The sequence below is a fragment of the Orbicella franksi genome, chromosome 10 (genome assembly GCF_964199315.1).
Source record: "Orbicella franksi chromosome 10, jaOrbFran1.1, whole genome shotgun sequence".
Classification (NCBI taxonomy): domain Eukaryota; kingdom Metazoa; phylum Cnidaria; class Anthozoa; order Scleractinia; family Merulinidae; genus Orbicella; species Orbicella franksi.
The window spans coordinates 27,260,714-27,275,556 of NC_138154.1; the positions used below are offsets into that span (position 1 = coordinate 27,260,714).

Here is a 14,843-nt window from a genome sequence, read left to right on the forward strand (position 1 = left end):
GATCCTTCGTCACCTGAAAATTGACAACTGACGAGGTGGCCGAGTGGTTAAGGCGTTGGACTGCTAATCCAATGTGCTCTGCACGCGTGGGTTCGAATCCCATCCTCGTCGTCAGTGTTGTTTAAATTTTTAGCGAAAGCACTCCGTACGGAAAACGTTTTGCCGAAATTTTAAAGTTGAGTTATTAACCACTTTTAAATCTTTCCATCCCTTTTTTTAATTGCTAACGAGCAAGCCGAGCAAAGACGCTTGGCTGGCGAGGCGGCAGAGAATAGTGCCATGCGAAGAATGCTGTATGCAGAAGAATTTCCGATCGAGCTATGAAAGTGTAAGTGTAAGTATGAGGTATAAGGTTGTCCTCGGTTTCAGCCAATTGCAAAGACGGAACTATTCGAGCCAATGAAAGGACGTGTTAGATTGTAGTTTTTAGCCAATCAGGAGGCGGTACATCTAGACACTTTCAGGTTCTTGTTTGATGTGGAAGAGTCATTCGTAGTAGGTGAGTGTTTTCTTTGCTGTTGTCTTTACTGAACTGTGAACAATTTCATAGAGCTTCATAGTCTCAGAATATACAGTGGTCGAGAGACCAATAGAACTAGCGTGTTATACAGTGGTTGAGAGACCAATAGAAGCAGCATGTTCGCTACTGACTTGAACCAGCGCGTTCATCAATCGATAGAACCAGCGTGTTTATCAACCGAACTAGCGTGTTCTCCCTCACTTTGTCCTTATCAAAGTGAACGGTTCAATCGGCCGGCGTGCCTTTACAAAACTCTTCATCTCATTCGAATATTGAGGAAAACTGTTGGAGCTCCAACAAATCCAGTATTGGAGACACGAAATCGAACCAACGTGTTCGCCACAGAATTGAACGAGCGTGTTCATCAATCAAACCAGTGTGTTCCTTCTCTGTTTACTCAGTCATATTGAACTGAAAGTTCAATCGGGCAGCGTTTCGTTAAGAACGGTTGATTTATAACAAATATTGAAGAAAACCGAGGGACGATATTGAGGAAAACTGTCGGAATTAGGTTAAATCTAGTGTTCAAGACGCTATTTCGAATGTTGAGGGAAACTGTTGGAACTAGAGCAAATCCAGTGTTCGCGGAGACACGAAAGCGAACCAGCGTGTTCGCCACAGAATTGAACGAGCGTGTTCATCAATCGAACCAGTGTGTTCCTTCTCTGTATCAAAAAACCCCAACTTGGCTTAGCCATCACGGTATATGAGCAATTACACCATGATCTCCAAAGATGTTAAGCTTACGCGTAATTTTTTGGGGCGTTTTTATTTTTACTTTATTTCAGTTGTCTCTATTTGGGGGCGTTTTGGATAAAACAATTATTTCACTCACGTATGTTGGATATCAGATCTTTATAGCAACTCGGTACTACCCGGCTCGTCGGCTATCTACCATCTCGTATCCAACGCGCGCTCGTGGAATAATTTTTAATTAGCGCACAATGGTTTCTTTTTCTTAGATGTGATCACGTAAATTTCTATATGAAGTAAATTTTGAGAGATAACATACGCTCTGACAACGTCTTAAAATCAGGTTAGTTATTTTTAGTCTTCGATATATCTGCGTGATTTCTGATACTCCGAAACTAGACACAGCATTGAGGTCCGACTTAGTACGGTTTGTCGCGACACGCGACTTTTGGAGCGCGCCCACGCACTGCCCAGATTTCATCATATAAAGCCATACAGTGCGCACTATCGATTGGTCCTGCGACTACCGTAAGGTTCTAAAACATGTCTCAAACATGATCTTACGACATCAGTCTGGACAACTGATGAGGTGGCCGAGTGGTTAAGGCGTTGGACTGCTAATCCAATGTGCTCTGCACACGTGGGTTCGAATCCCATCCTCGTCGTCAGTATTAATTAGATTTTTAGCTAGTGCACCGCTTACGCAAAACGTTTTGCCGAAATGGTAAATATTCGGTTTTCATTGCTATTGTGGCCCGAAATGTCTTCTAGAACAGAATTTTAAAAATGACAACACCCTTGCAATTATAATGAGGTCACGTAGAATCTTGTCCCCGCCTTTGATTTTAATTTTAATTTTTCCCATAAATTTTAAAGTTGAATTCCTTACCACTTTTAAACTGAAATATTTCCATCCCTTTTTGTAATACAGACAATTATCTAGTAACGCATCCAACGTTTTTTCAGGATTTGTGATCCGTAATGTGCTTTTCTTGTTTTTCAAGTAATGTTCTACAAAATTGAACCAGTTTCACGAGTTTCCTGTTATCAACTGAGACTTTACAGCTCTTTAATCACTCTGTATTATTGATTAGTATATAAGCTATTGCACCATGCTCTACAAATGTGTTAAGCGTTCGCGTAATTTTTGGGGGGCGTTTTCATTTTTATTTTATTTCAGTTTTTTCTATTAGGAGCGCTTTTTATAGAACAATTATTTCACTCGCGCATGTTGGATATGAGATGGTTACAACTCGGTACTACGCACGCTCGTGGAATAATTGTTAATTAACATACAATGGTTTTTTTTCTTAGATGTGGTGACGTAAATTTCTATGAATTAAATTTCGACAGATAACCTACGCTCTGCCCGTTATTTTTAATCTTTTCAAGTGATTTATCTGTGTGATTTCTGATACTCTGAGACTAGACACAGAATTGAAGGCCGAATTAGCACGTTTGTCGTGACACGCGACTTTTGGAGCGCGCCCGCGCCCCGCCCAGATTTCATCTTATAAAGCCATACAGTCCGCACTATCGACTAGCCTTACGACTGTCGTAAGGTTCCAAAACAGGCTTCAAACATGATTCTACGAAATTAATCTAGAAATTGATAACTGACGAGGTGGCCGAGTGGTTAAGGCGTTGGACTGCTAATCCAATGTGCTCTGCACGCGTGGGTTTGAATCCCATCCTCGTCGTCAGTATTATTTACTTTTTTAGCGAGAGCCACGCGTATGCAAAACGTTTTGCCGAAATGGTGAATATCCGCTTTCCATTGCTCTTGTGGCCCTAAAAGTCTTCCAGAAGAGAATTTTAAAAATGAGAACCCCTTGCAAGTAAATTGAGGTAGGTTACTATTTTAGTAGGTTACTATAGCAGCAAAATCTCTTTCAAAAGCGTCGCCAAAACCTGTGTGGAGATCTTCCAGTAGGGATTTAAAACTTGCCTGTCAAATGGAAGTGAAAGGTCAATAGATCAGTCTTGTCTTAATTAGATTGTTTTCCTTGTAGAGGAAACGACCACTTAAGGTTTTATTTTTTTATTTTTTTTTTTTGCACGCTTAGCCGTTTTAGAAGTAATTTATTTTATTTATTTATTTGGCTCTTTTCTTAGATCGGTTTATAATTGAGTGTTGTAAAACCAAGAGCAAAGTAGTCACTCTAGCCAATCTTAAAGGACACAGATACTAGGGTGAACCAATCAAAATTAGAAGTAATTGGTCAGGTCCGAGTTGGCTTCTACCTCTGTGTCAAAACGAGTCTTTATGCAAAACCATTCATGCGAAAATAAGTTCCGCCTTGAGGTTAATTTTCATGCAAATCAAATCACTTTAGCCAATCACAAAGGACACAGACAATACAGTGAACCAATCAAAGCTCAGAGTAAGTACACGTAACTAACGCAAAGCGCGGGAAAACGCGTGCGAGTGAGTCGCGAGCGGTTTTGCTTTTACTTCTGATTGGATGAAAAAGTAGCGCGAGTTTTTCAAGTCAATCCTGTAGCCGTAATTGATGCACTCAGTTGAAAACAGCTCTGTCATGGTCGCATTTGTTTTTGTATGAATTTTTGTTTCTGAAAATTACTCTGTGTTGTCATACTTTGAAAAAAGCAAAATGGAAGGGGAGATTCAAAAATCTTTCCACGGAACAGAAAACTAGTTCACGATCTTTGACCTCTTTACGAGTAACGTCGCGTTGACGAGAAACTAATCGCTTTTAGAGTAGATCAGTTTTTTACAATGAAGGAATCAACAGCCATTTAACGTTTTAATGCACGTCAAATACCCAATCAGATTCAGTTGTCTTTGAAAATCTCGCGTAAATAGAACCAGCCGGCTTCAGATAGACCAGAAATCAAGTTTCATCAAATTTTCTCGGTTCAGTGCGTTCCTTGATGAGCCCAATGATGCCAGATCTATGATATCAAACATACTTGGTCTTTCTCCTGTCGTTTTCGCATGCCATTCCCATGCATATTACGCTGGGCTATTACAAGAATTTTAGATTTTTCCCAATTATCTGTCTTCTCTTTTATTTGCTTACTCCCTCGATAGGCTTAATTACCCATTATGACCTGAAATTTGTCATCCATAAAGGTTGTTCCCTCCGAACTCTTTGCCTACTTCCTTCAAAAATAAATAAATAAATAAACAAACAAACAAATAAATAAATAAAGTGTCTTCGATCTGTAAAGCGTGGGTGAAACTAGTATTTCCAAAATCAATAGCACCAAACTTCGTCAATTCATATTCGGTTTTATACCTGTCTTTCGCTCGTAGCCAAAATTGATTCACCCGCAAGTTGCCTAAATCACCCTTCACAATAATCTTATGTTAGGTACTCAAAGGGAATGTACCAAACTCACTCCATACCCTGTTGTCCACCTGACTTTGTTCAGGTGGAAACGAAGCAAAAAGCGTTTCAAACTCTCCCCAGTGCTCCCTCAACAAGAGGTTCAACAACTGGCCAAAGAAATGAACAGGGAAAATACCAAAGGAAGTTTATTGACTTTCTAACTCCGTCGGTGTTTGGACATATCTAGCGCGTGCATGTTGTTCATTTCATGTCATTTCATACGAGATGATTTTTTCAATAGTTGTAACGTATCAGGAGTGATGGACAGCGAAGGCTTAAATTTGAATGTTTCTGAGAAAAGGCCAAAATAAATCTATTCAGTCTCCTACATGATTCATTCTCCTGGTCCTATTTCCGAGCATATTTTTATAGCCAAAAGAAACTCAACTTGCAAAATGCAAATTATGGAAACATTTGAACAAATTTCTGCGTGTCTAATTCGCAGTCGATGATTTAAAAAGTACCAATGGAGAGTTTCGTCCGAATGAAAGATCTATTTTTGTCGCGCTCAAAGTCGTTCATGTAAGCTCTGGGTGCGTGATCACCACAGTCTTGGGAAGTAAGGCATGCGCAGTACGAGTGGCGTTACACAGAAACAATGTCTTTTGTGGTACTTCTTTTTCTTGCACGCTCTTTTATACTCCTCTCGCTTGGCTGTTGACTTCCGTCTTGGAACTGAAATGACAAAGAAAAGAACGAATCAGTCATTGATGGAGAGCTTTTTGTTTTCTAAATAAAATAAAACTGGTAATCTATTAAGGCACGCGGTATTTTAGCCTATTGGGCCAATGGTTTTTTGGTTGGTTCTTGCTGTTGTTGTGGGAAAAAAACATTGTCTTTCCAGGCTCTCGTTTACAGTACAATTTGAACATGAGTTTAGAATTATACGAAGGAGATGTTCAGTCGAGACTACAGTGTTAATTTGACTAACTGCCAGGAATTTTTTTCTAAGTAAGAAACGTCTGACGAGGTGGCCGAGTGGTTAAGGCGTTGGACTGCTAATCCAATGTGCTCTGCACGCGTGGGTTCGAATCCCATCCTCGTCGTCAGTGCTGTTTACATTTTTAGCGAAAGCACTCTGTACGGAAAACGTTTAGCCGAAATTTTAAAGTTGAATTATTAACCACTTTTAAATCTTTCCATCCCTTTTTTTAATTGTTAACGAGCCAGCCGAGCAAAGACGCTTGGCTGGCGAGGCGGCAGAGAATAGTGCCATGCGAAGACTGCTGTGTGCAGAAAAATTCTCGATCGAGCTCTGAAAGTGTAAGTGTAAGTGTGAGGTGTAAGGTTGTCCTCCGTTTTAGCCAATTGCAAGGACGGAACTATTCGAGCCAATGAAAGGACGTGTTAGATTGTAGTTTTTAGCCAATCAGGAAGCGGTACATCTGGACTCTTTCGGGTTCTTGTTTGATGTGGAAGAGTCATTCGTAGTAGAAGGTGAGTGTTTTCTTTGCTGTTGCCTTTATTGAACTGTGAACAATTTCATACAGCTTCATAGTCTCAGAATACACAGTTGTCGAGAGACCAATAGACCTAGCGTGTTATACAGTTGTTACGAGACCAATAGAAGCAGCATGTTCGCTACTGACTTGAACCAGCGCGTTCATCAATCGATAGAACCAGCGTGTTTATCAACCGAACTAGCGTGTTCTCCCTCACTTTGTCCTTATCAAAGTGAACGGTTCAATCGGCCGGCGTGCCTTTACAAAACTCTTCATCTCATTCGAATATTGAGGAAAACTGTTGGAGCTAGAGCAAATCCAGTATTGGAGACACGAAATCGAACCAACGTGTTCGCCACAGAATTGAACGAGCTTGTTCATCAATCGAACCAGTGTGTTCCTTCTCTGTTTACCCATATCGAACTGAAAGTTCAATCGAGCAGCGTTTCTTTAAGAACTGTTGATTTATAACAAATATTGAAGAAAACCGAGGGACGATATTGAGGAAAACTGTCGGAATTAGATTAAATCTAGTGTTCAAGACGCTATTTCGAATATTGAGGAAAACTGTTGGAACTGGAGCAAATCCAGTGTTCGAGACACGAAAGCGAACCAGCGTGTTGGCCACAGAATTGAACGAGCGTGTTCATCAATCGAACCAGTGTGTTTCTTTTCTGTATTAAAAAACCCCAACTTTTTTCAGGATTTGTGATCCCTAATGTGGTTTTCTTGTTTATCAAGTGATGTTCTACAAAATTGAAGCAGTTTCACGAGTTTCCTGTTATCAACTGAGACTTAACGGCCTTTAAATCACTCTGTATTATTAATTATTAAAATCTGGATCATTGGATAATGGAATTTAGTTCATTGGCTTAGCCATCATGGTATATAAGCAATTACATCATGATCTACAAAGATGTTAAGCTTACGCGTAATTTTTTGGGGCGTTTTTATTTTTATTTTATTTCAGTTGTCTCTATTTGGGGGCGTTTTGGATAAAACAATTATTTCACTCACGTATGTTGGATATGAGATGGCTATAGCCAACTCGGTATTACCCGGCTCGTTGGCTATCTACCATCTCGTATCCAACGCGCGCTCGTGGAATAATTTTTAATTAACGCACAATGGTTCTTTTTCTTAGATGTGGTCACGTAAATTTCTATATGAAGTAAATTACGAGAGATAACATATGCTTTGACAACGTCTTAAAATCAGGTTAGTTTTTTTAGCCTTCGATATATCTGCGTGATTCCTGATACTCCGAAACCCCTGCTCCGAAACTAGAAACAGCATTGAGGGCCGACTTAGTACGGTTTGTCGCGGCACGCGACTTTTGGAGGGCGCCCGCGCCGCGCCTAGATTTGATCATATAAAGCCATACAGTCCGCACTATCGACTGGCCCTGTGACTGTCTTAAGGTTCTAAAACATGTCGCAAACATGATCTTACGACATTAATCTAGAAATTGACAACTGACGAGGTGGCCGAGTGGTTAAGGCGTTGGACTGCTAATCCAATGTGCTCTGCACACGTGGGTTCGAATCCCATCCTCGTCGTCAGTATTATTTACATTTTTACCTAGATCACCGCTTACGCAGAACGTTTTGCCGAAATGGTAAATATTCGGTTTTCATTGCTATTGTGGCCCGAAATGTCTTCTAGAACAGAATTTAAAAAATGACAACACCCTTGCAAGTGAATTGAGGTCACGTAGAATCTTGTCCCCGCCTTTGATTTTAATTTTAATTTTTCCCATAAATTCTAAAGTTGAATTCCTTACCACTTTTAAACTAAAATATTTCCACACCTTTTTTTAATACAGACAATTATCTAGTATTGCATCCAACTTTTTTTTTCAGGATTTGTGATCCGTAATGTGCTTTTCGTGTTTTTCAAGTAATGTTCTACAAAATTGAACCAGTTTCACAAGTTTCCTGTTATCAACTGAGACTTTACAGCTCTTTAATCACTCTGTATTACTGATTAGTATATGAGCTATTGCACCATACTCTACAAAAATGTTAAGCGTTCGCGTAATTTTTTGGGGGCGTTTTTATTTTTATTTCATTTCAGTTTTTTCTATTTGGGGCGCTTTTTATAAAACAATTATTTTACTCGCGCACGTTGGATATGAGATGGTTATAGCTAACTCGGTACTACGCGCCTCGTTGGCTATCTACCATCTCATATCCAACGCACCTTAGTGGAATAATTGTTAATTAACATACAATGGTGCCCGTTATTTTTAATCTGTTGATTTATCTGTGTGATTTCTGATACTAAGAGACTAGATACAGAATTGAACGCCGAATTAGTACGGTTTGTCGTGACACGCGACGTTTGGAACGCGCCCGCCCCCTGCCCAGATTTCATCATATAAAGCCATACAGTCACTGTCGACTGGCCCTGCGATTGTCGTAAGGTTCCAAAACATGCTTCAAACATGATTTTACGAAATTAATCTTGAAATTGATAACTGACGAGGTGGCCGAGTGGTTAAGGCGTTGGACTGCTAATCCAATGTGCTCTGCACGCGTGGGTTCGAATGCCATCCTCGTCGTCAATTTTTATTTATTTTTTCATGCTGTGATCACATAACCGAGAAATTCCTCAATTCCATGCAACATGGCCGTCAAATATACTCCCAAGCCGTGAAAATATGTCAGTTAATTGAAAGCGAGGTCATTCAACGAGGTTTTTGTTTGTTTTGAATGGAATACTATTATACGATCTGAGTGCTCTCTTTGAATTGTCTCATCCTTTTTACTTTTTTCCTCAAGTAGATATCTTCCTTTGAAATTGGAATAATTTATAGTTGACAAAGCTAGATTCAGTTATTTAATGCCATGACCGCTCCAGACGAGAAGCCACTTCACTTTGTGTGAACACAGTGAACTTATTTCTTACCCAGTGGGGGTCGGGTGGTCACCACTGCTCTCCTGCAATGGCAGCAGTGATGGCAACAATGATGACAGCAGCAGGGACAGTGATGGCAGCAATGATGACAGCAATGATGGCAGCAGCCACCGCAACAGGGTTCACAACAGCAGTGCCCGCAATCAATATCACAGCAGTGTTCACAGTGAGGGCGGCAGATACAGCCTGGAAACAAATATAGGCACGCAACATGTACAAAGTGAACTATGAGACCATTATGCACCTAACACAACTTAAAACAATGATAATTGGTTTAGTGCATGACTTTGAGACTCAATGTTGGCTTCTGTTGTACACAACAATCTCTCTCACTCTGAGTTGACATTGCCCGATTCTATGATTTACGGGTATTATAGCAGATCAGATTGCAGTTGCCACTTTCATGTACAGTAAAAACCGTACACCAGGGGCTTATTTTTATCCAAAAGGCTTCTTGGTGGGTTATTATTTGAATTGCTTATTATCAGAGCGATTTCCGCAAGGAAGAAATCTCTAAAAACAAACAACAAAAAATGGAACACGCAGCTTGTGCTTCAATCATCAGATGAATATAACAAAGTCTTTAAAATACTGTAATGATTTATGACAAAAAAATCCGACTATTTACAGTTCCTTAAGTTAAGAGCTGAAACTAAATTACAAGCCTTCAGTGGTTACCGTCTGGGGAAGTTATTTTCGTGAGGGAGGAGAGGGGTAAGGTTGGGGCTTAGTAGTACACCATCCTTTTATAATGCTATCCTTGGACGTGATCGAACTGCGTTTGAATAAAACACTGCCATAAAGATTGAGTATCGAGCCCTATATGTGGTTGAAGACGTACCGCAAGAGATCTTTATCGAGTGAACTATAGAAACATAGGCATGCAATACGTGCGAATAGTAATACTTACTTGGATGGTAACACACGGGAACATTCACCCATTCTATGTGCGGTTTGAGTCCTCCCCACTTGACGCAACAACAGTCTGAGAAAAACAAAAACATTAACTGTCATATTTGCTAATGCTATTTGAATGACTTTCATAAACGAATAGCATAACGGAACACCTAGGCCCCCATGCGGGAGTGCTCCCTGTAATGGCCTCCACGGGGAGGCTCCGGGTGAAAGGGGCATCTTTTTCTGGCTTCAGGTATATAAAATGTAACGAGTTCACAAGTTGAGGTGTATGAAAGGGAATAGGGAAATCTGTCATGTAGTTTTTAAGGATCTTTAATTAAAATGTTTCGAAAAGACGCACCTTATGGCCATATGGCTGTATCATTTCATTTGCTAGGTACTACATGAAAATGGCGAGAAGACTTCCTTTTTCGGGCGATCTATTAATAATACGGTCCAGGTGTAAAAGTACTCGAAAGGAGTATCTTTTCTTCAATTAAAGATGTACGAAAGGGGTACTTTTTCTGTCAAAATGGAACAAAAACGGGTCAGAGGTTGGACCTCTGGGCGGAGCCTCCCCGTATAGAACTTTGCAGAGTAGCCCCCTCCCCTCCTCCCCCGGGCCCAAGCCGAATGACAATACGTTGTTACTGTATTATTGTTACTGCATTACTGTATTATTGCTGTATTATTATTATTGACGATTTTCATCATTATACTATTAAATAAGTCCCGATCAGCAATAAAGGTAAAAAACAACGGAATGGATAGTCAGTTAACTTACTACTTTTATAACCCTTATGAAAATACCTGAGGGGATGGGGGGGGGGGGATTAAACAAAATAGTTGCTACTTATACTTATTGGGTATAAGATTCAAACGTTATTCAACACCTTGTATCCAATGAACAATCAAAATAACTTAAACTCGTTTGAGACGCTTTTCACTGGACCAGCTTTTCAAACCCGAGAGCTATCGTACAAATTGTACATAAGGAAGAGAAATCTTAGGAAGATATGATTGGAAAATTGAATTGGGAGGGTGCGTCGCTTAACGAGGGTGGAGGATTTTGGAGGTAGGGGACGCTTAAGAAATGAGAACACCCCCTTTGTCGTAATCTATCATCCTGGTTTGCCAGATATAAACAAGTTCAGTATTGCGGGACCTTCATCTAGTTATAGAGTCTTCGGAAAGATGTAAGAGAGCGTTAGGACAGGTGCTAATAAAGGCATTCAGGAGACCGAAGAGTTTGGCGGACTATTTGGCTCGAGCAAAAGTAACCAGAGGATTTGGAAGAGATACACAAGGGAGGACCTGTCGGTGTGGGTCAAGAAGATGTGAAGTCTGCGATTATCTCGATGATGGAGACCACTTCGTAAGTTCTCAGACAGGAAGGAGATATTCCATCAACTATAGCCTTAATTGTAACTCGAGCAACGTGGTCTACGTGCTAGGTTGCAGGTAATGTGCGCTACAGTATGTTGGATCCACTGTAACGAGGTTCCGATTAAGGTTCAATAACCTTAAGGCCAGAATAAGGCGACATCGAAGATTGAATGGAACAGAGCAAGAGAAAGATGACTTCCTGTATAACGACACTTTTGTGGGGACAGACATGATGGCTTGAGAGAAGATAGGATTCAATTGATAGATCGAGTGAATGGAGAGGAAGAACTAAGGGACAAAGAAGGCCAATGGGCCTGTAAACTGAACACTTTGCACCCCTACGGGCTTAATGGCAATGATTTTTTTCTTTGTTCAGAACAGGCGCTCAAGACGAGCGTAATTTATCGTGTACTTATGTTGGCGCGCGCGAGTTTGTCAAGGTTGTTACTTTTAAAAGTCCAATGATGCGTGCGGTTGTAACAGCTCATTTACCCTGACGAAGACTGCTGTAGGCAGTCGAAATATAGGATGTTATTTGTCTTCATTTGTGATAGTATATGTAAGAAAGAGATATCTTACCAGTTCCTTCCGCTCTACCTCCACCACGACCCCCGCCTCCGCCCCTACCGCCGCCACCTCTTCCTTGTTGGCCTCCTTGCTGGCCTCCTTCTTGGCCTTCCTCTTGGCCTCCCTCTTGGCCTTCTTCTCGGCCTCCCTCTTGGCCTTCTTGTTGGCCTCCCTGTTGACCTTCCTGGTCATAGTATCCCGGGTCCCCTCTAAAGTCCACCCAATCATTTTGTTTATTGTTTCTTTCATATCCATCGTCCAACGGTCTTGGTCTCCGTGGCCTCCGTCCTCTGAAACGATAAGGCCGATGACACCGACGCCGACGTCGGCGCCTCATGCAGGCAGCTTCAAGTTCTGGATCAGAACCTTCACTTTCCATGTCATCATCTTCACCATCATCCGCAGCTTGGTCGATGTCTGAATCCTCTTCAAGATCCTGACTGTCATCTCTTGCAACAGTCTTCCCTTGTGACGAAGTAGCGGGTACTGGTGCTGATACTGCGGGCTGTCCTGTAACCAAGGGCGCTTGTCCCGCAGTTTGTGCTAATGTATTTGTGGTCTGTCCCGTAGCTTGTGCCAAGGTGTTTCCGGTCTGTCCCGTAGCTTGTGCCAATGTGTTTGCGGTCTGCCCCGTAGCTTGCGCTAGTATGTTAGCGGGCTGTACCAACGGTTGAGCCAATGTATTTCCAGTAGGTTGTGCCTTAATAGTCTGTCCTACTGGTTGTACCGCGGTCGCAGTTGTCGCTTGTACAAACGGTGTGAGTCTCTGTCCCCCGGGCTGACCCGTATTCAATTGAGCCTGAGTCCCGGATACAGGGGATCCCGAGGGAATACTCCCCGAATAAATGGCACCTTGAATCTGTGCACTCCGCTTAGCCGCTGAGTGGCGGTTTGTATCGTTGGCGCCATTTATTCCCAACGTTTCGGTTCTTTTCAGTTTGTTCGAATTTTCTGATAGTGCTGTCCACTGAAAGCCGCTTAAGAAGATGAATATGATAATTAAGACGACAAACCATCCGCAGCGCATGTTGTATTTTATGTGTATCCAAAACACCACCTAGAACAGAATAAATATAATAACAACTTATCTGGTCTTATCAATTTCAAGCCCTATTGCGAGACGGTTATTCTGGCGCCCGCAAGTTTCTTCTTTTATTGTACCAATCTGTCAACAATTCTGACTTCAGCGCACTAACCGTAATTTATTCAAACTACTTTTAGCAAATGACAGTAACCGATTTCAACACTGCACTTTTGTTAGTTCATTTAATCGCTTTTTTCATTCATCAACGCGGTCATGACTTTGGTTGAAGAAACGCTTTATACTGATAAAGGCCGATACCAAAAACGTTTGTGCCTTTTCACAACAGGACTCTTTTCTCCGTCTCATTCTATTTTACGTTTATTTTATTTTATTTGTTTTGGGTTTTACTACTTTTTACACTGAGTTATAATACCATTCCGTCAAGTCCCAAGGGCTTGACGTACAACCCCAAAATTGACCCCTTCTAGGAGGAGCATCTTAGCAGAACGTCAGAACTTTTTCCTCTTATTATATTTGCCGAGAAAGTAGCCTGTTCTCGTTCTTCGCGCCGTCTCTCCACTACTAACCGAGGACGTTAAGGTTGCTTGAGTAACTGTTTCACTAGGAAACCGAGACCGGGAATTAAAACATTGTGTAAAACACTCTCACTAGCATAGCTAACAATTGTCAGAGGTGAGGTGTTTAATTAAGAAATAGAAAACATGTGCCGAGTTTCTATCGCGTTATAGAAACACGAGTGGAAGTTTGGGAGAACGAGAAATGCTGTGGGAACACCAGCCGCACGACGATTTTTAACCAATCAGCGCGCGTATTTTTTTAGGACTGTTTTCTAATAGCCATTATTATATGCTCAGGTCCCTGAGCGGGCAAGATGAAACGAATCCTGTGATGTGATTGGCTACCCAAGCGGGCAAGATGGCAGTATCTTACCCGCTCGAGATTACCCGCTGTGTCCCACAAGAAAATAGAGTTTGGGTTGAAAATTGACATGCATATCAAACACGTGTTTACACATTTCGTGTACAATTTACCTTTTTAACTCAAGCAGTGCACTCTACCGTTGTAATTGAACCTGGAATTGCTCTAAGACCTTAACTCGTGTTATCCTCTTTGCCCCATACCCTCCATAATATATGGCTTATTGACCAAGCGTGAGGCCAACATGGCTGGAGATTGGCCAAGTTTTGTATTTTTTTCTTTGCGTGTTTATGGACCGAGACGGAGTTGAGGTCCATAAACACGCAAAAAAAAAAAAAAAAAAAAAAAAAAAGAACGAGGCCAATATCCAGCCATCTTGATCGAACAAGCTTGGTCATTAAAGCATTTGTTATATGGAAAAAGAACACTATTGGTTATTGTTTCCTTTGGCTCTGAACTGGTCCCTTCTTAGAGTTTCTACGCCTGTAATGAGCTACTCTTATATATTTCTGGGGTTTACGCGAAAGTTGAGTATGTATGCCAAAACAACCAAAAGAAAATGTTTCTTTGCTTTTTAGCGCCGGTAGGATGTTAAGGAAATAATTATGACATGCATGATTTCGTCAAGCTAAGTTCTGCTAATTTTAGGACACCGCACTGTTGTCTAGCGTTGTATATATAAGTTGCTGCCCCTAGCCATTGCTCAAATGACAATTGCTTGAAAAAGCAGGCTCACAACTACTGAAATTATTTTCAAAATTGGTAATGAGTACTTACCTTGTTTTGGCAGATAAACTACATCATTGGACAGTTCTTTGGACGATTCACACTCTTCAACAGCGTAATTTCTTCATTCCACAAAACCTTTTTCTGGCCTTACGAATTTCCCACTTCTGACTGTTAAAAGTTCTTTGTACGCAAACAAAGAAAAATAACCGTTAAAAAGGAAAAGGATCTGTTGACTTTTTGGTTGTTTCGATGAAATGTCTCGCGGCGAAGAGAAAACTTAATTGATTAAAGAAGCTTACCTAACGAAAACATAAAATATTTATTACTTTGTAACGCAAGCGTTTTGGTCTCTCACTGGAAACTTTATTATT

At 41.0% G+C, this 14,843-nt stretch overlaps 1 protein-coding gene and 6 non-coding genes across 8 annotated transcripts in view; 6 read left to right on the forward strand and 1 right to left on the reverse strand.

The window, feature by feature from the left end:
- Positions 1-14,727, reverse strand: part of LOC145500177 (uncharacterized) — a 28,557-nt gene extending 13,830 nt beyond the window's left edge. Inside the window, exons 1-5 of one of the 2 annotated variants that reach the window (XM_081479659.1) lie at positions 14,521-14,727; positions 11,793-12,837; positions 9,841-9,915; positions 8,922-9,116; positions 3,823-5,244 (exon numbers count right to left, since the gene is read on the reverse strand). In XM_081479659.1, the coding sequence (XP_081335785.1) occupies positions 5,111-5,244; positions 8,922-9,116; positions 9,841-9,915; positions 11,793-12,807 (1,419 nt within the window). In that variant the 5' untranslated portion in view covers positions 12,808-12,837; positions 14,521-14,727 and the 3' untranslated portion in view covers positions 3,823-5,110. Of the gene's footprint in view, positions 1-3,822; positions 5,245-8,921; positions 9,117-9,840; positions 9,916-11,792; positions 12,838-14,520 lie in introns of those variants that run through there. The other variant, XM_081479660.1, reaches the window with a different exon arrangement.
- Positions 30-111, forward strand: Trnas-gcu (transfer RNA serine (anticodon GCU)). Its single transcript has one exon. It is a non-coding gene; the product is annotated as a tRNA-Ser (tRNA).
- Trnas-gcu (transfer RNA serine (anticodon GCU)) lies at positions 1,797-1,878 on the forward strand. The gene has a single exon. It is a non-coding gene; the product is annotated as a tRNA-Ser (tRNA).
- Positions 2,832-2,913, forward strand: Trnas-gcu (transfer RNA serine (anticodon GCU)). Its single transcript has one exon. It is a non-coding gene; the product is annotated as a tRNA-Ser (tRNA).
- Positions 5,534-5,615, forward strand: Trnas-gcu (transfer RNA serine (anticodon GCU)). Its single transcript has one exon. It is a non-coding gene; the product is annotated as a tRNA-Ser (tRNA).
- On the forward strand, positions 7,489-7,570 carry Trnas-gcu (transfer RNA serine (anticodon GCU)). The gene has a single exon. It is a non-coding gene; the product is annotated as a tRNA-Ser (tRNA).
- Positions 8,493-8,574, forward strand: Trnas-gcu (transfer RNA serine (anticodon GCU)). The gene has a single exon. It is a non-coding gene; the product is annotated as a tRNA-Ser (tRNA).
- Positions 14,728-14,843: the final 116 nt, after the last annotated feature.